Source organism: Sarcophilus harrisii, chromosome 5, assembly GCF_902635505.1.
Source record: "Sarcophilus harrisii chromosome 5, mSarHar1.11, whole genome shotgun sequence".
Classification (NCBI taxonomy): Eukaryota; Metazoa; Chordata; class Mammalia; order Dasyuromorphia; family Dasyuridae; genus Sarcophilus; species Sarcophilus harrisii.
Window position 1 is genome coordinate 287936836 of NC_045430.1, and position 24564 is coordinate 287961399.

At 43.2% G+C, this 24564-nt stretch overlaps 1 protein-coding gene across 1 annotated transcript; it reads right to left on the minus strand.

Annotated features, from left to right (window-relative positions):
• Nucleotides 1-1006: 1006 nt before the first annotated feature.
• LOC100918312 (zinc finger protein 420-like) lies at nucleotides 1007-20087 on the minus strand. Its single transcript, XM_031940782.1, has 5 exons — nucleotides 19901-20087; nucleotides 18633-18685; nucleotides 10560-10686; nucleotides 5540-5635; nucleotides 1007-3680 (listed from the first exon to the last, which is right to left on the minus strand). The coding sequence occupies exons 2-5, from the start codon at nucleotides 18663-18665 to the stop codon at nucleotides 1849-1851; spliced, it is 2088 nt and encodes a 695-aa protein (XP_031796642.1). The 5' UTR covers nucleotides 18666-18685; nucleotides 19901-20087; the 3' UTR covers nucleotides 1007-1848.
• Between the last annotated feature and the right edge of the window lie 4477 nt (nucleotides 20088-24564).

Here is a 24564-nt window from a genome sequence, read left to right on the forward strand (position 1 = left end):
ATCTGTAGAAATACAAGCAAACCCTTTCTCCCAAGCAATTTACCTATCTAGTCCCTTCTATTTACCACTTGTGGGATTTCTCCTCCTCATCTGTCAATTACATTGGAGCAGCTCTCACTGGACACTGCCCTTCTGTTGGGTTAAAAAGCCAGTATTCTCTCCAGTTGTAATCTTTTTCTGCTATCTGATTGCCTTTTGGATGATAGATCATGTAATCCCTTTCTGCCACCTACTTACTTTTTGGCTAGTAAATCACATCAGAGTCCTGAAGTTCTAAAGACTCTCTGGGCATAACTTCCGCTGCCATCATGCCCCACCTGTCTTTTGTATGAAATCTTCAAGCCCCATGTTGGGCACCAAAATGTAATATTCTTCTCTAAAACATAATGATCTCTGGGAGCAGATTTCTTGTTGGGCTTTTGAGAGCAGCATTCGTTTCAGTTCTGTAATCACCTCACATGCAGCCAGGAGCTAAAGTCCAAATCCTTTATTGTCTCCTTCACTTGGGGCTCGGCTAGTTTTTCTTACAGGTCTCCTGTAGTCTTGATTCCAAGAGGTTAAGCTGCTTTCTCTGGTTTCTGAATCTCAACTGAATCCTGGCTGAGGCTCCCAGAGCTTCTAGTGGGCTTGTCCTTTCTGGCCCCGAGAGCTCCTCCTTGTATGTTCCACACCGAGTATACACCAATCATTATATCACTAGGAAACCATTGTTTGTTGTAGGATTAAATCAATGCTAAACTAGATTTAACCACTGTCTCCTCAATTCCACTTACTTAAAATCTTGTAAGAATCCTAAGTTTCCTTTGTTTTTCTTTCTTCCTTCTTGACCCGATTTTTCTTGTGCAGCAAGATAACTGTACAAATATATATACACATATTGGACTTAACATGTATTTTAACATTTAACATGTATTGGACTACCTGCAAGCTAGGGGAGGGAGTGGGGGGAAGGAAAGGAAAATTTGGAACAAAAGGTTTTGCAATATAGAAAAAAATTACACATACATACGTTTTATCATTTTATTGAAAAAATGAATGAAAAAACATGAAAAATATCCCAACACAAAACATTATTTCCAATTGCCCTTTGTGTACGTGTCATTTAATCCAATACATGTCATGAATCAATAAAAATATAAATCTGTTTAATAGTAATTAGCTTTTACTTAGAGTAGAAAAGAATGAATTTTTATCTCAAGTGCGAGTTTGTCCAATTTTTCTTCTATTTTTAAACCTCCCACATATGGCAACATTTTTATAATATTCCGTTACAAAATCAGAATACAGACGATGTTGCAGTAGATAGACTAGTAGGCCTTAAGAAATGAAGACCTGAGTTTTAATCTCAACTCAGAAACTTGATAGTCAAGCAAGGGGTCTCTGTTTATCTCAGTTACTTGCTCTGTAAAATGGGTTCTCACCATGATACAAGTAGAAAAGAATTCAATATGGCTAAGAAGCTGTTTGCTATCCCTAGTCATTTTATTTTTCCTTCCTCACCCTTGATGCAGTGTTATAGCTAAGGAAGGCTAAGAATGGAAGGCATCAGCACTAGCACCTCTTATCTCAATGTTCTGCACCATAAATCATAGTCCTTATTTTCATGCTTTTACCTTTCTTCAGAGATCTGGCAAGAAACAATCCTGTTTTTTCATATAAAACCCATTCTGTATAGGTTATGCATAAAATTTCTCTCCAATGTGGATCCTCTGATGTTCAGTGAGAGGCCTTATCTATAAAAGCCTTTCCACATTGGTTACATTTATAAAGTTTCTCTCCAATGTGGTTGCTCTGATGTGCAAATAAGATGTAACTTTTTTTTGTGAAAGCCTTTCCACATTGGTCACACTACTTTCCAGTGTGGCTTCTCTGATGTGCAGCAAGAGATACCTTATGTATAAAAGCCTTTCCACATTGGTTACACTCATAAGGTTTTTCTCCAGTGTGTATTCTCTGATGTACAGTAAGAGCTCCCTTGTCTCTAAAAGCCTTTTCACACTGGTTACACTCATAAGGTTTCTCGCCAGTGTGGATTCTCTGATGTGCAGTAAGAGATGTTTTATGTATATAAGCCTTTTCACATTGACTACATTTATAAGGTTTCTCTCCAGTGTGGGTTTTCTGATGTACAGTAAGAGATACCTTATGTATAAAAGCTTTTCCACATTGGTTACACTCATAAGGTTTCTCTCCAGTGTGGATTCTCTGATGTGCAATAAGAGGTGACTTAAGTATAAAGGCCTTTCCACATTGCTTACATTTATAAGGTTTCTCTCCAGTGTGGATTTTCTGATGTACAGTAAAAGATCCCTTATGTGTAAAAGCTTTTCCACATTGGTTACACTCATAAGGTTTCTCTCCAGTGTGGATTCTCTGATGTCCATTAATAGCTCCTCTGCTTCTAAAAGCCTTTCCACATTGCTTACATTTATAAGGTTTCTCTCCAGTGTGGATTCTTTGATGTGCAGTAAGAGTTCCCTTCTGTTTAAAAGCCTTTCCACATTGGTTACATTCGTGAGGTTTCTCTCCAGTGTGGATTCTCTGATGTACAGTAAGACAAACCTTATATGTAAAAGCTTTTTCGCATTGGTTACATTTATAAGTTTTCTCTGCTGCATGGATTATCTGATGTCTATTAAGAGCTCTAAGTACTGTGAAACACTTTCCACATTCATTACATTTATAAGGTTTCTCTCCAGTGTGCATTCTCTGATGTGCAGTTAGATGTGCCTTTTTTATGAAAGCCTTTCCACAATGGTTACAATGGTAAGGTTTGTCTCCTGTGTGGATTCTCTGATGTTCAATAAGAGAGACCCGACGTGCAAAAGCCTTTCCACATTGATTACATTCATAAGGTTTCTCTCCAGTGTGGATTCTCTGATGTACAGTAAGAGATACCTTATATATAAAAGCCTTTCCACATTGGTTACATTTATAAGGTTTCTCTCCAGTGTGGCTTCTCTGATGTACAGTAAGAGTTGCTTTCACAAAAAAGGCCTTTCCACATTGGTTACATTCATAAGGTTTCTCTCCAGTGTGGATTCTCTGATGTACAGTAAGAGCTCTCTTTTCTCTAAAAGCCTTTCCACATTGGTTACATTTATAAGGTTTCTCTCCAGTGTGGATTCTCTGATGTCTGATAATATCTCCCCTTTGTGTAAAAGCCTTTCCACACTGGTTACATTCATAAGGTTTCTCTCCAGTGTGGATTCTCTGATGTGTAGTAAGAGATATCTTGTGTAGAAAAGCTTTTCCACATTGCTTACATTTATAAGGTTTCTCTCCAGTGTGGATTCTCTGATGTACAGTAAGAACTCTCTTGTTTCCAAAAGCTTTTCCACACTGGTTACATTCATAAGGTCTCTCTGCAGCATGGATTTTATGAAGAGGAAAAGTATTTTTATATTTGAAAGACTTTCCATATTGGTTACATTCAATAGGTTTCTCTGTAATGTGGATTCTCTTATGTCCAGTAAGACCCCACCCTTCTGTGAAAACTTTTCCACTTTGATTATGCTCGTAAGATTTCTCTCCACTATGAATTTTCTCAAGTGTATTACATATATCTTTCCAAGAGAAGTTAGCAGGACCATCACTGATGAATCTTGGCTTGTGAGTTTCTACTATAGGAAGACTTAGCTCTGGAGTACTTTCCTTCATTTCAAGTCCGATTTCTTTTTCTGAAAAAAAGAATGACAACAATAATACAAATACAGACATTATTAAACACACATATTTATAGCCTCTTCCTTCCATCAGTAGAACAGAAACTTAGTAATTTTCTATTTCCCAAAATAGACATTATATGTTCATAATCAGTCACTTGAAAATCCTATTAGCTCACATCCTCAGTATGATTTAATTTCTAATGAGCTTTCTACTAAAATACATTAGATTCTTACAGTAAGCCTGTGACAATACAGAAAGTGCCTTCATTCTCACTGTGTGCCCAGGTCAGGCCAACAGCTCAGAATGGTTGAGTGAGCTGAACCAAATTCCAGCAGCTAAGACTGGAATTCACACCTTGTGGATGGGTATGCTATCACTAAAGCATTACCTCCACTCTCAATAGTCCCCTTTCCCTTTCATTGTCTGTACTTTGTAGTGATCACTTTAATTTTATTTATTTTTTGTATATTATCTGAAGTCACATTTACAATACTAACACTTAATTCTTGTAGGTTTTTTTTTTTTCCATTTTATCTATAAGTGATTTAGTTCTGATCCATTTTCTTTTTTTTTTTTTGGCATGGCCATTACTTATGTCTTTAAAACAATTATCATCATATCCCTATACATATTCTTTTACCAAACATAACTTTAAAAAATGCATGAAATTATCCACATGTAAAAACATCATCTCATGCAGAAATTTGAGTTATTCATCCCATGGCACAGACTATTTTAAGTCTGTAATTGAGACAGCGACTCAAGGGGTTTGGCCCCAAAATTTATCTGTGCTCTTCAATGATAAATTGTCCCCTAGGACAACAACTATGTGCACTTATCTACCATAAAAATTGTCTTTCTCAGTGATTTCAAAGTATCGTGCTCAGGAATACACTGCTTTTTGGGATTATGCCATGATTTCATCAAACTGTGATTCCTCCTTAGGTGTCGTAAGTTTTCATTTTTTCAGTTGAACATCAGATTGTTTCCAATATTCCAAGAAGGTTGGGCATTCTTGCCCAAATGGCCACAGGCAAGAAAAGATCCTTCGTGCCTGTCTCTCATTGCAGTAGAATAGTTCTTTCATTCTTGGGTTACCTAATAATCCCATCTCATCAAATTGTAGTCACTAGATCATGATATTATTTGGACCTCCATTCCTGCAGCAGTGCTGGCAGGCTACTGGAAAACCGTGGTCACTAGGATTACACAATAGAGGCCATCATGAAATCATCATGGAGGAAGAAAACCTTTCTACAAAAAGAGACCTAGAAGTGTCATTAATGAAAATGCTGAAGTTGCTTTTTAAGCTAAACTTATGTTCTGCTAATGTTCCTCTTCTTCTATCTGGTAGTTTCTTAAAGGAATTGGTTGGCAACATGGGTTGGTTCTTAAGTACAATGATAGTGTGGCCACTTTACCAGTGATAGAAAAAAAAAACAAAAGTAGGTTCTGATGAAACACTTATCATGAGTAAGTGGAAATATAATTCTTTTTAATAGTAATTTGCAAACAGTTTTGACTGGCTAGAGTTTTTAAAAAATGAAATTCCATCTCTCACTGGGTGCTTGTCTTTCGCTTTCCCCTTCATGTATGTGTGACCATTTTCATATTATCTGTTTCAGAATCAGAATAGAGCTGGTGGTATAGTGGAAACAATGTGGACAGAGCCTTGAATGAGGCAGACCTGCATTTTAATCCTATCTTACAACCCAAGATCCAGTAACCAGCTTTAGACACCACTGCCAAGGAATATCTGAAAGAGAATTCCATGGCTTGTCTTTCCCTCTAAAATGTAGCACTGACTTAAGGGTAACTCCATGAAGCCTCAGTCACTACAATTTTCATATTCCTGTTGGCACCCACTTACCTGGAGAGCAGCTCCTCAGGCCTTCCTGGTCCAGCATCCATTGTGATTTTCTTTGCTTAAAATAAGAGATCACATATTCACTGGGAACTAGAAGGCCTGGAGAGGGAAATCAAGGAAGATAATAGAGAGAAATTTGTCATTAAGTTTTCCTGAGGGAAAGGGTGAAGATCCAGAGCTGCATCCATTTTGGGATTCACCCCTTTAGATTCACACATATCAGTCTATACTCATCCATTAGTGCTTGTCAAGCAAGGAACTCCCAATAAGATGTGCCCCATTTTGCTGTTGTACAACTTGTTCTGAGAAAGAGCCAAATGTTCTTCCCCCACCTCCTCTCCTTTTAGGCTCCATTCTGGCAGAAACTTTTAACCTGGGTAAAAAGAGTTCTTGGACCTGGGAAGCTTTTAGCCTGATCAATAGGGATGCCATCTTTTCTTTTTAGAAGGAAAACTCATCCCATAGTTTCCATTATCCATTATCTAGAAATTATCTAAAAATTTAAGGGAGCTGTTAGTACAGTGGAGATAGTCATAATGTACTCGAGTTTAAATTAGGCCTCAAACAGTTACTAACTGTATACCCCGTGGTAAGTCAATTAACCCTGTTTGCCTTAGTTTCCTCAACTCTTAAATGGGGATAAAAGTATAACCTCAAGTGGAAGGTTAATATGGCATAAATTGACATATTCTGCTTTATCTTTAATTTACAAAGAGCACTTCTATAACACAGTATAATAAATGATTGAAGAAGAAACTGCAAATCTACAATGTACAACTTTCCATTTCTTTCAAATAGACAACCAAATTATGATTTTTTTCCTTGACTCTGCCTATCCCCATATGAGAGATGGCTACTGTACCATAGAAACATGCATACTTATACACACAAATACATATAAGCAAACATATGCATACATATATATAAACATATAGATGTGTAAAACTCTGGTATATGTATTTCTTTCTAATAAGTTATTTATCTGGATGCAAATAGAATCTTTACTTATCTACAATTTGGATACTTACCATAGTAAAAATAGTTCATTTCCTGGAAATTATTCTTATATAATATTGTTCGCAATGCATTGTAAAGAAAGTATATGGCACAATAGTTGGGATTAGTAGTTGAAAAATGCTTATTCCCTTCCATTCTTTGAGGGCAATGGGAAAGCAGATCAAGGACAAACTTTCTATACTGGGAACAATTAGGACTTTGGGATATAAATAGATGCTCTTGAAAAAGAATATTCCACATGAATGCATGCCCATCAACGGGAGAATGGTTGGGTAAATTGTGGTATATGAATGTTATGGATTATTGTTCTGTAAGAAATGACCAGGAGGATGAATACAGAGAGGCTTGGAGAGACTTATATGAACTGATGCTAAGTGAAATGAGCAGAAGCAGGAGATCATTATATACTTCAACAATGATACTGTACGATGATATATTCTGATGGAAGTGGATTTCTTTGACAAAGAGACCAAACTCAATTTCAATTGATCAATGATGGACAGAAGCAGCTACACCCAAAGAAAGAACACTGGGAAATGAATGTAAACTGGTTGCATTTTTTTCTTCCCAGGTTTTCTACCTTCTGAATCCAATTCTCCCTGTGCAACAAGAGAACTGTTAGGTTCTGCACATATATATTTTATCTAGGATATACTGTGACATATTTAACATATGTAGGACTGCTTCCCATCTAGGGGAGGGGGTGGAGAGTGGAGAGAGAGAGGAAAAATTGGAACAGAAGTGAGTACAAGGGATATTGTAAAAAATTACTCTGGCATGGGTTCTGTCAATAAAAAGTTATAATAATAAAGAATACGTCAAATGCTAGAACCATCCCAAAGAAGAACAGGTTGTAAGGAAAACCTGTTTGAGCAATTTTCAGAGCTTTGGAAATAAATTTGTGTCCAAGTAGATATTAGACAACATAACCTCTGAGATCAGTTCCATGTCTGAAGTGCTTCTCCGCTGATTTGATCTCTGACTTGAAACAGCCTAAAATAGGTAAGATACACCTTCAGGAGCAACAGAGGACACTCTCAGTTTCCTATCATACAATGCAAAACAGTGCAGGAGGATCCTGTCTCTTGAACACAGGAGACCAGCACTTTCCCCATTGTGAGATACTGTAATGGGCTGAGGTTTGAGTTGATGCACTGAGGTCCCAAGTATGTGAGGCTAAATAATAATTGGGCTATACTCTATTAATATACATGATTGGATAAAGAATGGTCCCTGCCCACTCTCCGTGCAAGTCCTGATGTGTTGTATAGGAAATGACGATTTTGGTGGGTGGAGGCAGAGAGACAGGAAGAGAAGCGGAGAGATTGGGCCTGGGTTCGAGACTCCGAACTGCTGGTTGTGTGGCTGCTGGTCCAGCTAGCTTCTTGACTCAGCTGCACACATTGCTATCACCGATTCTCTTCCACGTCCTATCCTTCTTCACTGAGAATAAAGACTGACGATTTTCCCCTAACCTGAATTCCTGTCTCCTGTCGATTTAAAAATACACTATCTTCACATTTGGCACCCAACGGTGGGAACCAAGGACTGAAGAAGTCTCCGGTGACCAGGAACTTGGGTGAGTATTGTTAACAGACAAATAAGGAACTTATTTTCTTAAAAACTAAACCAGTAATCTTTTTTTGGCTAAAATGGGACAAATGCTAGCTAAAGACTCTCCATCCCCGCCCCCAACCCCACCCAAGAGTGGTGCTATAGAAAGCATGATTAAGCTGATAGAAAGACATAGGTTACTTATAACTTGGGAACAGATAGCAAGATTTGTGGGTATATTAAACTGCATCTCCCCTTGGTTCTTAGAGGAGGAGCAGATCTCTCGAGATAACTGGTCCCGGGTTGGATAAGAGATGTCCATGCATTTCAGAGAATGTGGTCCTCATTCAATTTCCATCGAGGCATTTTATTTATACAATGTATTTCAGTTAGCAGTAAGAAACCCTATCCCTAGAAGAAAGAAAAAACCCATGGCTCCAGCTCCCAGTAGCCAAGTAGGGAGGCCAGATATCGAGGAGGAAGACAAAGAAGAGATTAATGATCATATCCCCACAGGGCATGGAAACTTAAGTGAGCAAGGGTGTGGTGACCTTCCCCCTCCAGAGGCAGCTTCAGCCCCACCCCAGGAGCAAGTGATTGACTCTCCTCCACCAACTCCACCCTCCGGGATGGAGGGAAGAGGGGCAGTGGTGGTGGTGGTGGGGGGGCAGTGACAGCACCAGCACCTCCCCCCCAGCATCCAATCATGAGCAGACTGCAAGAGGGCTTAATGAAGGCCAAAGAAAAGGGTGTGGACATCTGTGAGCTTCAGCCACTTATGTTTCCTGTAATTTCCCAGTCTAATGCCTCAGGTCAACAAAGTCGAAGATACGCCCCTTTTAACACAGAAATCATTAAAGATGTGAAAAAGGCCTGCACTATTTATGGGGCTACATCAGCTTATGTTAAGATGCTATTACAGAATTTGGCTTTTGAAATCTTGACTCCTGATGACTGGAAATCTATAGCAAGGGTATGCCTAGAACCTGGACAAAATTACATGTGGCTTTCTGAATATAGTGAGTTCTGTAGGATACAAGCCCAACAAAATAGTCAAAATGCTGTTCATGCTGCGATCACCTATGACCTACTACAAGGTATAGGTCCATATGCAGACGTCACAGCACAGGTTAATTATTCAGTAGCAGCATATGAGCAAATTGCTGCTAATGCTATCAAAGCGTGGGCTTCGATTCACAATAAAAATGACAAAGGTAAAGCCTTCACAAAAATAATGCAAGGGCCAGATGAGCACTTTGCTGACCTTGTGGGACGTTTGCAGACTGCTATCAAAAGAACTAATGGGGAAAATCCAACAACAGATGTTTTAATAAGGTAACTTGCTAAGCAAAATGCTAATAAGGTGTGCAGAAGGACTGCGCAAGGATGCTCCTTTAGAGGAGTTCATAAGACGCTGTGCCACAGTGGGCACAAATGCCTTTTATAGCCAGACTGTGATGCAGACTTCCCAAGATCCCAACATGAGTAGACAGGGTCCCTTCCGGCAAGGGACTTCTAGAGAGATACGTCAATGCTTTCAGTGTGGTAAAGTAGGGCATCTGAAAGCTCAATGTTGGTATAGAGGAAGAGTGAGAAAACAGGGTGGGAGAACAAGATCCAGTATCCCGACTCTATCAAGTTATTGCTATGTGCTTGTGTAATACCTCCCATGCTGATGGGTTTGTGTATAATAAGACCCTTCAGCCCAGAAACCTGCTAGCAACCCCCATTTCCCTTTGGTGCTTTTCATCTCCCTTCCTAAGATGTCAGGTAGGGCGTGATCATCTCCTTTTTATTGCTTTCACTGCCTTTTCTGAGAAGTCAGGGAGGCTGTGATCACCTCCTTTTCGGTGCTTTCACCTCCTTCTCTGAGAAGTTAGGAAGGCTGTGATCACCTCCCCTTGGGGGCCCTGACCTCCCTGAGGAGTCAGGAATGGCATGACCACCTGTGTTCTAAAATAAAAGAAAGTGGGAGATGTAATGGGCTGAGGTTTGAGTTGATGCACTGAGGTCCCAAATACGTGAGGCTAAATAATAATTGAGCTATACTCTATTAATATACATGATTGGATAAAGAATGGTCCCTGCCCACTCTCCGTGCAAGTCCTGATGTGTTGTATAGGAAATGACGATTTTGGTGGGTGGAGGCAGAGAGACAGGAAGAGAAGCGGAGAGATTGGGCCTGGGTTCGAGACTCCGAGCTGCTGGTTGTGTGGCTGCTGGTCCAGCTAGCTTCTTGACTCAGCTGCACACATTGCTATCGCCGATTCTCTTCCACGGCCTATCCTTCTTCACTTGAGAATAAAGACTGACGATTTTCCCCTAACTTGAATTACTGACTCCTGTCGATTTAAAAATACACGATCTTCACAAGATACTCCGCACCAAACCCTGGACCCAAATATATTCCTATTGCTTACATATTTAGAGCTAAAAAGGGAAATGTCCTTACCCAGGGAGAGCAGGTTCCAGGCATTCTCCAACATGACGTCCTTGTACAGCTCCTTCTGAGGATCGTCCAAGAGGCCCCACTCCTCCTGGGTAAAGTCCACAGCCACATCCCTGAATGTCAGCAACCCCTAAACCAATAAAAATCATGACATGTAGAAAGTCCCTTCAGAATTCAAGAATCCAACTCCCTTCAATTTCCAGAAGGAAACAAGCACAGAGAAGCGATTTGTTCAAGGTCACACCATTTTGGACTGTCAGTTAGCTCCTGGAGCTATGGTCAGTAAGAGTGTTCTTGGATTTTGAGAAAAGCATTTTATAGGATCAGTTGGAAAAAACCTGAGAAATGTTTTATGTGAGCTGCATCTCCTTGTGGAATCAGGAAGAAAGTTTATGTTTTATCTGGGAGGTAGATGGATCTGTGGAGAACTATAGGGTGATGGGAAATTTCTTCCTCAGCAGAACCGATTCCAGTGATTTTATATATATATATATATATATATATATATACATACATATACACACACACACACACACACTTTTTTTTAGGTTTTTTTTTTTTTAATAGCTTTTTATTTACAATTTGTTTAATAGCTATTTTATTTATATGCATGGGTAATATTTCAGCATTGACAATTGCAAAACCTTTTGTTCCAACTTTTCCCCTCCTTCCCCTCACTCCCTCCCCAGATGGCAGGTTGACCAATACATGTTAATTAAATATGTTAACGTATAAGTTAAATACAATATATGTATACATGCCTATACAGTTATTTTGCTGTAAAAAAGAATTGGACTTTGAAATAGTGTATAATTAGCCTGTGAAGGAAATAAAAAATGCAGGCAAAGATAAAGGGATTGAAATTCTATGTAGTCCTTCATAGTCTTCTCCCAGAGTTTTTTCTCTTAGTGTAGCTGGTTCAGCTCATTACTGCTCTATTGGAGGTGATTTGGGTCATCTTCATTGCTGAAGCTGATCATCATATAGTATTGTTGTTGAAGTATATAATAATCTCCTGGTTCTGCTCATTTCACTCAACTTCAGTTGGTTTAAGTCTCTCTAGGGCTTTCTGAAATTATCTTGCTGGTCATTTCTTACAGAAAAATAACATTCCATAATATTCAAATACCACAATTTATTCAGCCATTCTCCAACTGATGGGCATCCACTCAGTTTCCAGTTTCTGGCCACTACAAACAGGGTTGCCACATACATTTTTGCACATACAGGTCCCTTTCCCTTCTTTAAGATCTCTTTGGGATATAAGCCCAGTAGTAACACTGCTGGATCAAAGGGTATGCAGTTTGATAATTTTTTGACCATATTTCCAAATTGTTCTCCAGAATGGTTGGATGTATTCACAATTCCACCCACAATGTATGAGTGTCCCAGTTTTCCCACATCCCCTCCAACATTCCGCATTATCCTTCCCTGTCATTCTAGCCAATCTAACAGGTGTGTAGTGGTTCCAGTGATATGTTCTAAAGAAAAGTCTGCAAAGACTTTGTGAGAAGCTGGGCAAGTACAGCATACCCTGGGAGAAAAAAAAGTTTTATGTCATCCTTTAGAAGAGAACAGAATTAAAGAAAAGATGTAGTTTGTTTTCTGAGAAGCCAGAATAAAGTCTTATATGACGAAAAAGGAGTATTCTGAAGAGATATTCATGAGGATCTGGACTGCACTAAGTGGTAGGAAACAATTTCCAGTGGAGTCAAGTAGAATTACATCTTGTTATATTGACGGCCAGAGGTTGTTCTGGCTATGAGTTATGGGCAAAACAGCCCATATGTGTAATTATTTGTATTGATTTCATTTGTTTAAAGCATTCATTCCTTAATTATAGCATTTCATTGGATAAAAGCAAGAATAACTAAAAAAGAGGCTTCCTTCATGAATTAAAAACCAATTCATGGTGACAATATTGCCAGATTCTGTATGAGAAATAAATGTTTTAAAGAGATACCTAGAAATCTATCATGTTGGGACAGGAAGAATCACGATATTGAGTTAAACAATAGACGTATGAGATATTGGGAAGGATGGACAGATCTGAGAACATCCTTCTGCTTGGCAAGTCTTCTCTATTTCCAGCCTGCTACATGGACACCATGTGTTTGGCCAATGCACTTAGTTTCTGATGGTTTTCCATCTCTTTTTTCCTTTTCTGTTGATGTGATCTGTGGTGTGGGTTTTGTCACCAAATTATGGCAGGCACCCAAAGTTGGGGTTCAGTCATGTGAAGAATTCACTCTGGCCACACTCTTTGACAAAAGGTAGATGTATTTAGAGGAATAGGTTACAAGCAAAATGATGGGACACAACACACCAAGGAATGCACGAAATGAAAGAGCTGGGAGAGCATACGAATTAGGAGAGGAACTCCTAATTACCTAGCAGAAAGGGAGAACCCATAAATCCTAAATTTCCTAGGGGAAATATAGCATAATTTCAAGTTCCCTGACCCTTGAATGCTGCTATTCTACCAATCTGTCAAGGAATCAGGAGCCTTCTGGCTTTAGAATAAGTGATCACAAAGTCCCCCTGGCCTTAAAGGGCTATTGTCCTGACAAGCTCTGTGTCAATGATTGTAAAAGTCTTCTGATCTAGGAATAGAACAATATTTCTTCCTTAGACTTTAGGGAAGATACATCAGTGATCCCAAGACCCTCTGACCCAAGAGTGTGATTGTTCTGACAACCTGTCAATGATTTCAAAGTCTTCTGGCCTTAGAATAGTCTACATACATTCCTGATTGATATATAATCTGGTGGTCAGTGAAAGGGTCAGGACCCCCTCCCCGTAGCTCACTTAGGATCTGCCCCTTAAGAGTCCTCTATGCCAAGAGATCATGTGACTTCCTGCAACATGCAGCCCAAGGCCTGATCTTCTGGCTCTGCAGATCTCTGGGAATAGGGACTATGTGACTTAGGCCTAGTCTCACAGACTTTTTGAGAAAGCTTCAGCCAGTGCCATTGAAAAGGAAAACCAGAGAGGGTACATCTCAGGAGGCGATTTTCCCTGCAGTGGAGCAGTGTTCTCCCTGTCCCCTGCGGTGATCTGCAGAATTCTGAAAGGAAGAGTCTGTGGGAATAATGGACTGTAAGCAATGGCAGAAAGAGCCTACAGGGCAGAGCTCCGAAGGGTCACCATGGGGCCTTTCACTGTAGGACTTGTACAGGGAAAAGAAAAAGAGGAAGGGGGGGAGGGCGGGGGGGGCTTGGATCAGAGAAAGAGAATCTAGGAAAAACAGAGAGGGAAGAGGGACAGTGAGGGAAAGTTGAGAAATCTTCATTGGAAAGGGGAAGAAAAATGGATGAAATTTAAGAGATGAATACATTTTTAAAGAAACTGGAGGTAAAGGATATACAGCATCTTTCAAATAGGACAACAGGGATCTACAAATTTCTTTGCAACATATGGAACTTCTACAAAAATTAAGCACTAGCATAAACAGAGACTGCACGCAAATGTACAAAGGTACAAATAATTAAAACATCCTTTCATTCCTTGTGAGAAATGGATGGATATTTGATTTCCCCAGTTATGAGAATTAAATTAGAGAAATGAAACTTAAATTAGAAACCTGAAATCCGCAAGGCCCTCAGAAAAGAATCAAGGGTGGAGGTAGTCTTTCCTCAAGGGAATGTAAGCTCCTTGGGGGCAGGGCCTGACTTTTGTAATCAGGGGCAGTGGCCTGAGATCTGAAAAAATATCTTGCTCTTTGCCCCCAGCCCTCAATTACCTTCCTCTGCTTAATCTAAGTACCTTTGGGCTATGTATGGGAGCAGAGACACATGGCCATTAACTTCGGTAACATCCAATTAATAAGGAATGAGGGGAGGGATTGGGCTTCAGGAAATTAAATAAAATTTGGTCTTTGAAGTCTCAAAAGTTTTGCAAGAAGGTAAAAGAAATGCTTCCTGCATTCACCAGTAAATCAGTGAAGTTCTTGGGAAGAGATTCTTCCCAATGAAAGAATGGAAATTGCTACAGGGATCAGCAACAAATGAAAGAAACCTAAATGGAGATTTACCAGGAAATGAGAATGATTGAAAAATATCCCCAAATTTCTGGGAATTAACTAATGGAGTCCTCAGGGGGGAAACACAGACTTACAGACATACATTAAGTGTGATAGTTAATAGATTATAGAAAGTTGCAGGATACACAGTGAATCCTCCCAAGTTAAGGGAATTTCTGGGAAATAGTAACAAAGTACATGAATAATTGAGAGAACTCCCATCCAAATACACAAAACATGCAGACAGTATCTAGGAATTAAAAGAATTGTATAAATTCAATTGCAAAATAATCCTTAAAGAAATGCTGGACAACCTAAAAGGTAGAGGAATCTCATGATTAGGTTATGTCAACATAATGAAAATAATAAATACTAAATACTAGCAAATATAATTTTGAAAACAAATTTTTTTTTTTTTTTGTGAGATAATTAGGGTTAAGTGACTTACACAGAGTCACACAGCTAGGAAGTGTTGAGTGTCTGAGGCCAGATTTTAACTCAAGTTCTCCTGAGTTCAGGGCTGGCCCTCTCTCTACTGCATCACCTAGCTGCCCTCCACCAAATATAATTTAAACCTTTACTGCTAACATTTGGATTGAAATTTTAGAAGGAAGGTGATCTTGGGGAAGAACTTAACTTACAAGAAGCTGCAAAACACTTAATGGCTGTGTGACCCTGGGCAAACTCCTGGACACCTGTCTCACTGTTCTCAGCTTATGTAAACTGAAGAACATGAGAACAACATTTTTGGGGTAGCTAAGCCAGGATGGCAGAGGGAGAAGAATGAGGAAATTGAAGGGGAGCAATGTAATGAAGTCTTCTCTAAAGACTCCTAAGAGATTTGAACAGTGTCACTGACTAAATGGGTTTTGATGAGGAAACTCATCCTGTTTGGCCCTGGGAAGGGGAGGGGGGACAAGGGAGAGAAGGGAAGCTTGTAAATAAACCCTGGAGAAGTCTGGGGAGAAAGACACCTAACAGGGAGTATTCCTGCAGTCAGATCCTGTGTAACAGGGCAGCACGACTCAGATCCACATTAGGAAGCTGCAACAGGATGTTTTGTCCTCTTTGATCCAGGTCCCGGTCACATAACCAGGGTCAAGGAAATCTGTCCTGGGGAGGGAGGCCCTGGGCCAGGAAGCCAGGAAGTTAGGGTTAGCAGAAGCAAGGCCATGTCTCAGGCTTGGGCTACAAGGAAGCGTCTTCACTCCAGCCAAGTCAGGAATGGAAGAACTAGGGAGGGAATCTCAGAATCAAGGGGAACCCACAATTCTGCCCTGAGGCAGCCAGGAGGGACAGAGTCCAGCAGTAATCTGCTCTCCTCATACCCAGGTAACAAACACAGACCTCAGAGCAGGAGGTGAAGGAGCAGACCGCTTTGGGTGTAGGCCCCCTTGTTGCCCACAGGGAAGAGGCTGTGATAAAACAACACTCAGCACCCCAAGAAAGCAGCAACAAGAGCAGACCAGACCTTCCCTCCAGGACTGTTGCAGAGCCCAGCTCAACCTTCAAGTCTGACCTGAAGAAATGGGCCAGAATGGGCGAACCAAGGAGCAAACAGACCCTCCCCATGATCAGCCCTAATGTTATCTGAGACACTGAGGCAGAAATGCAGAGGAGGGACTCCTGTCTCCAAGCCCTGGCCCTTTGTTTGGCCATAAATTCAAGCAGATTCTTAGAAAAGGAAGAGCAGGAGGAGACATGGTGATGAAGCAATGAAGAAAGAATGCAGGAGTTCCTAACACCTTGCCCACACATCAAACTCTCTACAGATTTGTGGGGGCCAAAGGGCAGCCAAGAGGCCAGGACAAGTACTGAGGCAAATTAAGGAGATTTAAAAGGGAAGACAGTAAAGGGAAGGCTTCTCAGAGGGAAAACAAGTCAGCCAGAAGAGACCAAGACCAAACTTCCCTATCCCCAGACCGTGAGAACACCATTAAAAGCAGCCAAGACACAAAACTACAAGCTTTGGCCCCCACATAGTTATTATTTGCTTTTGGTGAGGTAGCTAGGTCTAAGTGTCACAGCTAGCAAGGGTTAAGTGTCTGAGACCAGATTTGAACTCAGGTCTTCCTGATTTCAGGGCTGGTGTTCAGTTCACCTTACCATCTCATCAACATACTCTTTCTTTCTTCCATTTACTCTCCCCTCCGGCCCCCCAATATCTTCTAGAGAGAATAAAGTAGAAATAAAGAAACCTCAGATCACTGCCATGAGATAGTCCCTGAATTTTGCCTCAGAAAGTGCTTTCAGCTGCTCTTCCCAGAACCTTGTGGAGTCAAAAGAACTTTCCTTTCCCAGGTAAAGTCCAGGAACAACAGTCTTAGGGGTCACAGGAGACCACGTCCTGGATCCCTCTCCTGCCCCAGGAGCCTTGGGAAAGTGACAGAATGTCCCAGGATGGGCAACCTCCTTTGCTCTCCAGCCTTGCTTGCCTCTCCCATGACTGGCCTCCATGTTTTTATGTGAATAGAGCTCCTGATGGCCAAGAAAACACAGATCACTTCCTGAAAGAGAGCCTGGAATGAAAACTCCCAGAAACATCACAGTGAGAATGCAGAGCTTCCAGCTTAGGGAGAAAACTCTGTAAGGTGCCGGAAAGAAAGTCCAGTGCAATTCAGGTACCAAGGAGCCACCCTTAGGACACACAAAACTTGACAGCAACATTGTTAAGCCGCATAGAACTAGGAAGAGATGCCAGAAAGCAAAGGACGCGTTCTCAGAGACAAAAGAATCCGTGAAACAAAACGGAATATAATGAAAAGGGGGAAAAGGACCTTTAGTGGAAGTCCTTACAAGCATTTCTGAGGAAAAAAAAAAAAAAAAAGATTGTAAATGGAGAAAACCTTAGAAATTCAAGCACAAGGAAGAGAAATATCAAAAAAGTAATCCAGGATGAACTAGCCTCGGGGACTCAAAATAAAAGGCCAAATTACTTATATTCAATTATGGTGCGATGATGTGTCACCTGGAATCTCTTTTGGGGCTCACAGAGAGAGTCAAAGTAAAGATGGGAGGGCTTCTGTTATGTCTTGATGATCTTAAGGGGAGACCAGAAAAAAGGAAAAAGGAATACCCTAAGATGATGGAAAGAAAGGAGGGCTGGGAAATATTATCTAAGGTAAGGAGGTCCACAATTACACATTTCAGCAAGGGAGAAAGGAATGGGTGACATTCTAAGTGTGAACTTGACTCATCTAGTCAAAGGAAGTAAGAATACATAATATAGAGATGAAGAGAGAAATACATTTTACTCACCAGTGAAAAGGAGGAAGAAGAAAACAGGGAGGGGCAACTCCAGGGAGGATGGACTAAGTGAAGGATTAATCCTAAGAAAAACTCAAAGGATGTAAATGAATATATACTAATCTTCTGGAGGTGAGGGGAACCTGGGGTATTAGCTGTGAATGGGGATTGAGTGATATGCCATAAAAAAATTGGAAAAGAAGGGCACTGCACCAAGAGGAGAATAAAGACCCACCAAGGATCAAGAGGAACAATGAGAAGAAACACGCTGCCTGCCACTTAAAGGTGGAAGACTGGTGTGGACTGAGGAGCATCTTGTAGGATATCGTCACTGTGTTCCGTTTTATTTTTCAGATTCATGGTGTGCTGCATGTAATGGAGTTTATTTTACTTGTTTTGTCAATGGGGGGGGGGGGAGCAGGTGATGTAAAAAAAGGGGAATCTTGATTGATACAAATGTGCATGTGTGTGTGTGTACAGGTGTATCCACAGGACACGTACACTTGTATGTATAAAAATTCTGATCAATGCAGTGACCCATCAGTTCCTGAGAACTCAGGATGGCCTGCTGCCTACCTCCTGATAGAGAGCCGATTTTCCAGATGTTGTTCATGCTACCGAGGGCCCAGTGGATCAGCTTACAACACAGACCTGAGGAGTGTTGTTCCTACAGTGTTAAACCTACTTCCTCTTTTGGTACAGAAAGGATCCATAGGCAAAGTGTTGCCAGCTTCACACTCCACCTTCTGTGTCTGTGGAAGTGCTTGCGACTGCTGATGGTGCTCAGATCATGGATGGACTGCACTCACCTGAGGAAGAGATGTGAGGCTTCCAGGACACATTCCCTCTGGCTCCAGGCTCCCTATGGAGGTAGCAAAGTGTCCAAAGTGACTCCATTTTGTCAAGCTCCTCCATCTGGTCCCTGGCCTTCACCTCAGAGACCACTGCCCCCACCCTTTATAGGGGAACAAATGAAGCAACAGCTGAAGCTCTTACTAACCATGGTCACAGGTAACTGAAGGAGACTTTGCAGGAAGCAAGTCTCATAGACTTACAGGGGGTGAGCCTGGTCCTGGCTTCAGGGAAAAGTCAGGCAGCAGGCAGGGTAGGGACAGGATGGAAAATGGTCTGAACAGGAAAACCCACCCCCTCCCTCTCTTCCTCCTCTTCTTCTCCCTCCTCTTACAGAAACCCCAGAGAAAAGGAGCTTGGGATCCCAGGTAGAATGTCTGTGCCTCAATGGCTCCCGAGTCAGAGCTCTCCCTCCCCGGTATCCCCTCTCCCCGACTAACACACACATAATTCTGGATAACAGTGACTCCTTGATGTAGGAGGGAAGGTAGCCAGGGAAGGTGGGGATGGGGAGGGCTGTGCACCCGGAAATGAGCAGCTAAGCCTGAGGCAGGAAGACGAAATCCCACGTGGGATCCAGCCCCCAGGGGCTCTCAAAGAGGAAGAAGCCAGAGGTCTGGGAAGCGAGGGGAGCACCTGGGAAGGAAGAGGGATGACTCTCAGTCATGGCTGGGAGGTCGGGGATACTAGAGCAACAAAAGTGGGGGGGGGGGGGGCAGCTGATGCGGGGAAAGCAGGGAGTCCATGTTCCAAGGTCCAACCAGGGGAGCCTCTGGGGGAGCCTGGGCTTGCGCTCCCTAAAGGGCGAGAAGAGACAGGGAGCAGCGCACCTGGGCCTGGTAGGGAGCCAGCCCAAGAGCCCTGGGCTCAGTCAGGGGGTCCCCGTGTCCACGCGGGGCCCGAGGGCAGGAGGACGTTGGCTCTGACGAGGGACATCGGAAGCTCTAAGAAAGCCGTGGGGGCGGGGCGGCCGGGCGCCGGGGCCTGGGCAGAAGACGGAAGCCTGCGCTCCACTAAAGGCCAGTCCGGGCAGGGGCGCCACCCGCCGGGGAGGGGCGCCGCCCGCCGGGGAGGGGCCGGGAAAGGCTTCACGGTGAGGAGCTCATCCGGAGGAAGGCTCGGAGGAAGGGACGCTCCTGGAGGACCCTGCACGTGGTCAGGAGAATGAGACCCGAGGGCGAGAGGCGTGAGCCGGGAAATCCGGGGGACGCCGGCTCGGACCTACCTGGGCGCTGCAGGCGCAGGGCCGGCTTCCAGAAGGCCAGGGACCGCAGCTCCGAGGTGGATGCAGGAGACGGAGCTCGCGCGCTTCCTGCTTCCGGCTTCCGGCCCACCCCGCCTGCGAGGGATTGGCCAGTCCCAGAAGCGCCTTCCTGACCACCCCCCAAAACACCCTGTCATCCAATCCCATCCAGGGGCGGGATTTAAGGGCTCTCACCCGCCGCCCACGCGATCCCCGCCCTCCCAACGGTCACAGGAAACTCCGCCCCCGGCCTCCGAACTCCGCCCCAGGCGCGCGCTCCCGCGTCCTCCTCCCCCTTGCGGTGGTCGGTGCGCGCGCCTCCCTTGCTCCCAGACCCGCCTCCTCCCGAGCAGGGGGAGCGCTGTCCCCCCGACTGAGGGAGCGCTGCCTGCGTCCCTGGCGCTGGGGCTCGGGCGCGGGCTCTAGATAGAAAAGCGTCTCTGATATGTGACATCTACGTGTGTGTGTGATGTTATCGGATCGATTGAGCCTTGATGGCGAACGGGGAACGCGGGAAAGTGCGTTCGGAAGCGCCGCCTTTGGGCGCTGATTCAGAGCGGGCCGAGGCGGTACAAGCCCCTGGCGGCCGGCGGGACGGCCGGGAAATGGGGTGACGCGGCTGTGAGCCCGCGAGCTTTAATTGGGGGCGTGACTTCCCCTGCAAAGCGCCGGACGGGGGGGAGGGGGGACGGGGGGGAGGGGGGGAGGGGGAAGTATGACTCAGTAACACAACAAGGGTCTACCCGCTGACGGCCGCCCTGAACGGGGCGTGAGCCCTGCTGGGGGCGCCCGAGCCCGCTTCGGTGCCGCCTCGGACACGAGGTGCCACAGGCCTCAAGCCTGTTGGCCTCTTTCCTCCTCTGTAAAGTTGTGACGCCGAAAGAAGCTGAGCAGGAGAGCGGCCAGAGACCAATCCAATGGTTTATGAAGCGGAGAGAAATACGGGCACCCCTGGATCCCGGGGCTGGACAGACTCAGAGCCTTTGATGGAATAGCAGCGACGGAGGGCAGAGACCCGGGGGGATAGAGGGAGGTCACTGATGTTCTGGTGGCGTCAAGGAGTGTCTGTCACACCTTTATCTGCACCATTTAGAGGGCAGCCGTGACCTTAAGGCAGAATACGAAATGGGACGAAGGGAGGAACTGGTCACCCCATTAAAAGTGACCTTTGGCATTGCATTCCCTCCTTCTTCTCTCGGAACTATTCAAATCTTTGAATTACCTTCCTCTAGAAGGCCTTCGCCCTATAATTTGAACAACCCCATGTGAAGTAAATCAAAATAAAGCTAGACCAGTGCAAGGGCAAGTCTCTCCCTGATAACCCCAGAATCAATCAGCAATACACAAAGCTCCTTATTTCAATTATTTCTGACAATCAACTGTCAGATCCTCTGCAGTTGGGGAGCATAAGGACAGCTGTGGTCACTTGTGCATGACTCGGCCTCTGCATACGGACAGCAGCAGGCTCAAGGCAGTTGTGTTGCCCATTCAGAGGGGCAGCCGGCTCCAGGGGGGGAGGGGGAGGCTTGGAGTAGCCCCACCTGTCCCGCCCAGAGGAACAAACAGGGCTGCCACTGGAATGCAGATTTCTGAGCAGATTATGCAGTTAGACCAAGGCAGGCAACCCCAGACTTTAGAAGCCTCGATATCAGCAAGGTCCTTTTAAGTACGCTGAAATACCAATTAAGGGCCTGGGGTAACAGGAGTGGAGAAACAGCTCAGAGAGACTGCCAGTTCCAAGACAGGTATCCAATTTCTGGTTGTTTCTAAAAAATAATCCCCCAAAACTGAGTCTGCCAGGGCAATTCCAACAGAATAAGGGATTTCCAAGTTAAAGCACAACCAGCAAATCTTGGTCTAGTAAATTTAAGCAAGGAGTAAAGGACTTCCAACTAAATCTGAACTAGCAGGATAGCAGTTTTCCCAACTTCCAATTAAATCTGAACTAGCAAGGTACCAGTTTTCCCAATTTCCTATTTCTTCTCCTCCCTTTTTTTTTTTTGGAAAGGAATTATCAAATGACCATCCCACATATAAATCATACACATACACATATACATAACAGATCAAACATAACAGCAATAGTTACACAAGTTTCACAATTTCCATCCCAAGTCTTAAACACACAGTAATGCAGTGAAAATTCTAACAAGTCACCACTTTTCCACTCCCCACCATCAGTCCGAATTACATCAGGAAAAGTGGGCGATGGTTGTCATTTGCTTCCTCAAGCTGAACAGGGACGATGCTAGGGACGATCCTCAGTCCCTGAGGGGCATGGCTCTGTAGTGTGGCGAGCTGACAAACAAAGGTTTGATCTAGGTCCCAGAAGCAAGTCAATATATCTGCAATTTGACCAAATCTAGAAATAAAAACAAATCTAACAAAGAAAAGTTAGAACAGTCTGATATAGAAAGACCGGTCCACAAGGACTGCTACAAGATATGGCCTCTCATTAGTTAAAAACCTTAAAAAAAAAAACTTGAATATCCAGACACAATATCTACTAACCAATAGATGACCAGACCAAATATTTATTTGCTCAAGTACTTAGGATATAATGCTTACCGATGACCAGATTGGAAGGGTGGGGAGCAAAGTCAAACTAAATTTCACTCCAGGCTAACTAAATGGCTCCTATAGTTGAAGTAGCAGCAGTGGGGGTGGGGTGGGGTGGGGGTTAAATCTTTATAAAAGATCCCTCCCCTACCTAACATTTAAAGTAGCAGAAATCAGAGGATTGGGGGGGGGGGGGGGAATCCCATAAAACCTCCATGTCCAGCAGAGCTGGATTTAAAGCATATAATCCATTTCTATCACATTTCAAATAATAAAACAACATAGTTTCTTTCTCTCCTTCTGGCCCCATGTGGCCATTATTCCCAATGGACTTCTCCTAAACTCAGCTTGGCCAGGGATGAAGCTTTCAGAAAAGTCCTTGTTACATACTTTAGGTAAAATTAGAGGCACATGACCTCTTTCAGGCAAGTTAACAGAACTTCTTTAACAAGCTATTGTTCCTTTAAGATCTTATACTTAAGGAAAACCAATTCATTTCCCAAATTTAGAATCATCTTTAAATTCCTAATCAAATATTTTCACCAGCTGGAGTTCAGTATTGAAAGAACCAATTCCCAAATTTGATCATTGTTCTTAAATTTAACAGAGCTCTTAAATTACCGAAATGGACAAACAAATTACAAACAATTTCACAAAAAATCACACAGAACACAGAGCACAACTAGACTGTCTAATAACATACAAGACATACAGAACACTGGTCACACTTAGACTGCACAATTACAACATTCAGTAGGACACTAACATTAAAGCCAAACCAAATGGCGTTTTTAAAATCCCCAGTCTTTGTAGATAGCCCCCTGAGCATGCAAAAGCAGGAGGGGCCGGCATTACTCTAACACAGGATGACCCAAACAGGGAAACTGAGTCCCATTTTCAAATGTATATACTTCCCACTGGATGGAAGAAGTGGGAGGACCTCTCTTAGAAATGCAAAGGATGGGCCTTTGTCTCTGGAAAAGAGTTGGACAGAAAGAGTTTCCTCAAGCAAAGCATCTGCTCCAGGAAAAGAGTTTTGAGGTGGCGGAGTGTCTAGATTACACTCCAGTAGCGACCTCCCACTTCCAGTAGGCCACTCATCAACTAAGCAAATGGCACGCCCCCAAAAGGGCACCCCAAGTGACCCCGTGTCTGGTTATTCACTAATCAACCAAACCAACCGGTACCCAAAGGGCACCCCAAAAGTGACAACCGTACAACTGTGTAACCTGCTGAATCCGGTTATTCATCAACCAAACCAAACAAACAAACAAATCTTAAGACACAACCAGATGATACCACAAAAGGTACCCAGACAAACTTACTCTCCTGTGGCCGAAATTGGGTTGTCTACCATCAGGCTATTGTGGCTGGAAACTGCTCTCTTTCCCGGGGCTCTGGAAAAAACCAGGACTGCCTGACCTCTCCAGGCCAAGAATTCAGATTCGCAGCCATCCTGCCCAAAGCAGAGACCTGAAAGTCTCATCTCTAATCCTGCTCATTTTCTAATTATCTCGCTGGGGCCTCCAAATGTAATGCCAAAAGAAACTGAGCAAGACAGAGATTAGAGACCAAATCAATAATTTATTAAATGGAGAGAAATACTGGGACCAATGGATCCCAGGGCTAGACGAGTATCAGGACAGCAAGACTTTTATGGAATAACAAGAACAATGACATAATGCAGAGACCTAGGTGGGGATAGCCTCATAGATGGAGGTTACTGATATTCTAATGACATTAAGAAATGTCTATAACACCTTAATCTCAACCATTAAGGGGGGATGGTCATGACCTTAAGGCAGAATTACGAAATAGGACAATTGTAGGAACTGGTCACCCCATTAAAAGTGAACTTTGGCATTACAAAATGAGCTGGAGAAATGCAGGGGGGAGAGGGGGCTCCAGCCTCATCAGGGGGTCCAAGGAGCTGAGTAGGAGGAATATGGTCCATATCAAAGGAAGACAGGAGTCGTGGGGTAGCTTGAATGAGGAACTGATGGAAGTGATGCTGCCACTCCCTTAGGCTCCTTCAGGCTTTATTTTTATATTATATCGTGATTATGTACATTTCTTTAGGTCAACAT

Bases quoted from the DNA above. Each gene is read 5' to 3' on its own strand.
- LOC100918312 (XM_031940782.1), bottom strand. From the start codon at position 18,665: ATGTGTCCTGGAAGCCTCACATCTCTTCCTCAG. The intron at 10,687-18,632 runs GTGAGTGCAGTC...TTATTGGTTTAG, and splicing joins GCCTCACATCTCTTCCTCAG to GGGTTGCTGACATTCAGGGA. The intron at 5,636-10,559 runs GTAAGGACATTT...TTCCCTCTCCAG, and splicing joins CTGGAACCTGCTCTCCCTGG to GCCTTCTAGTTCCCAGTGAA.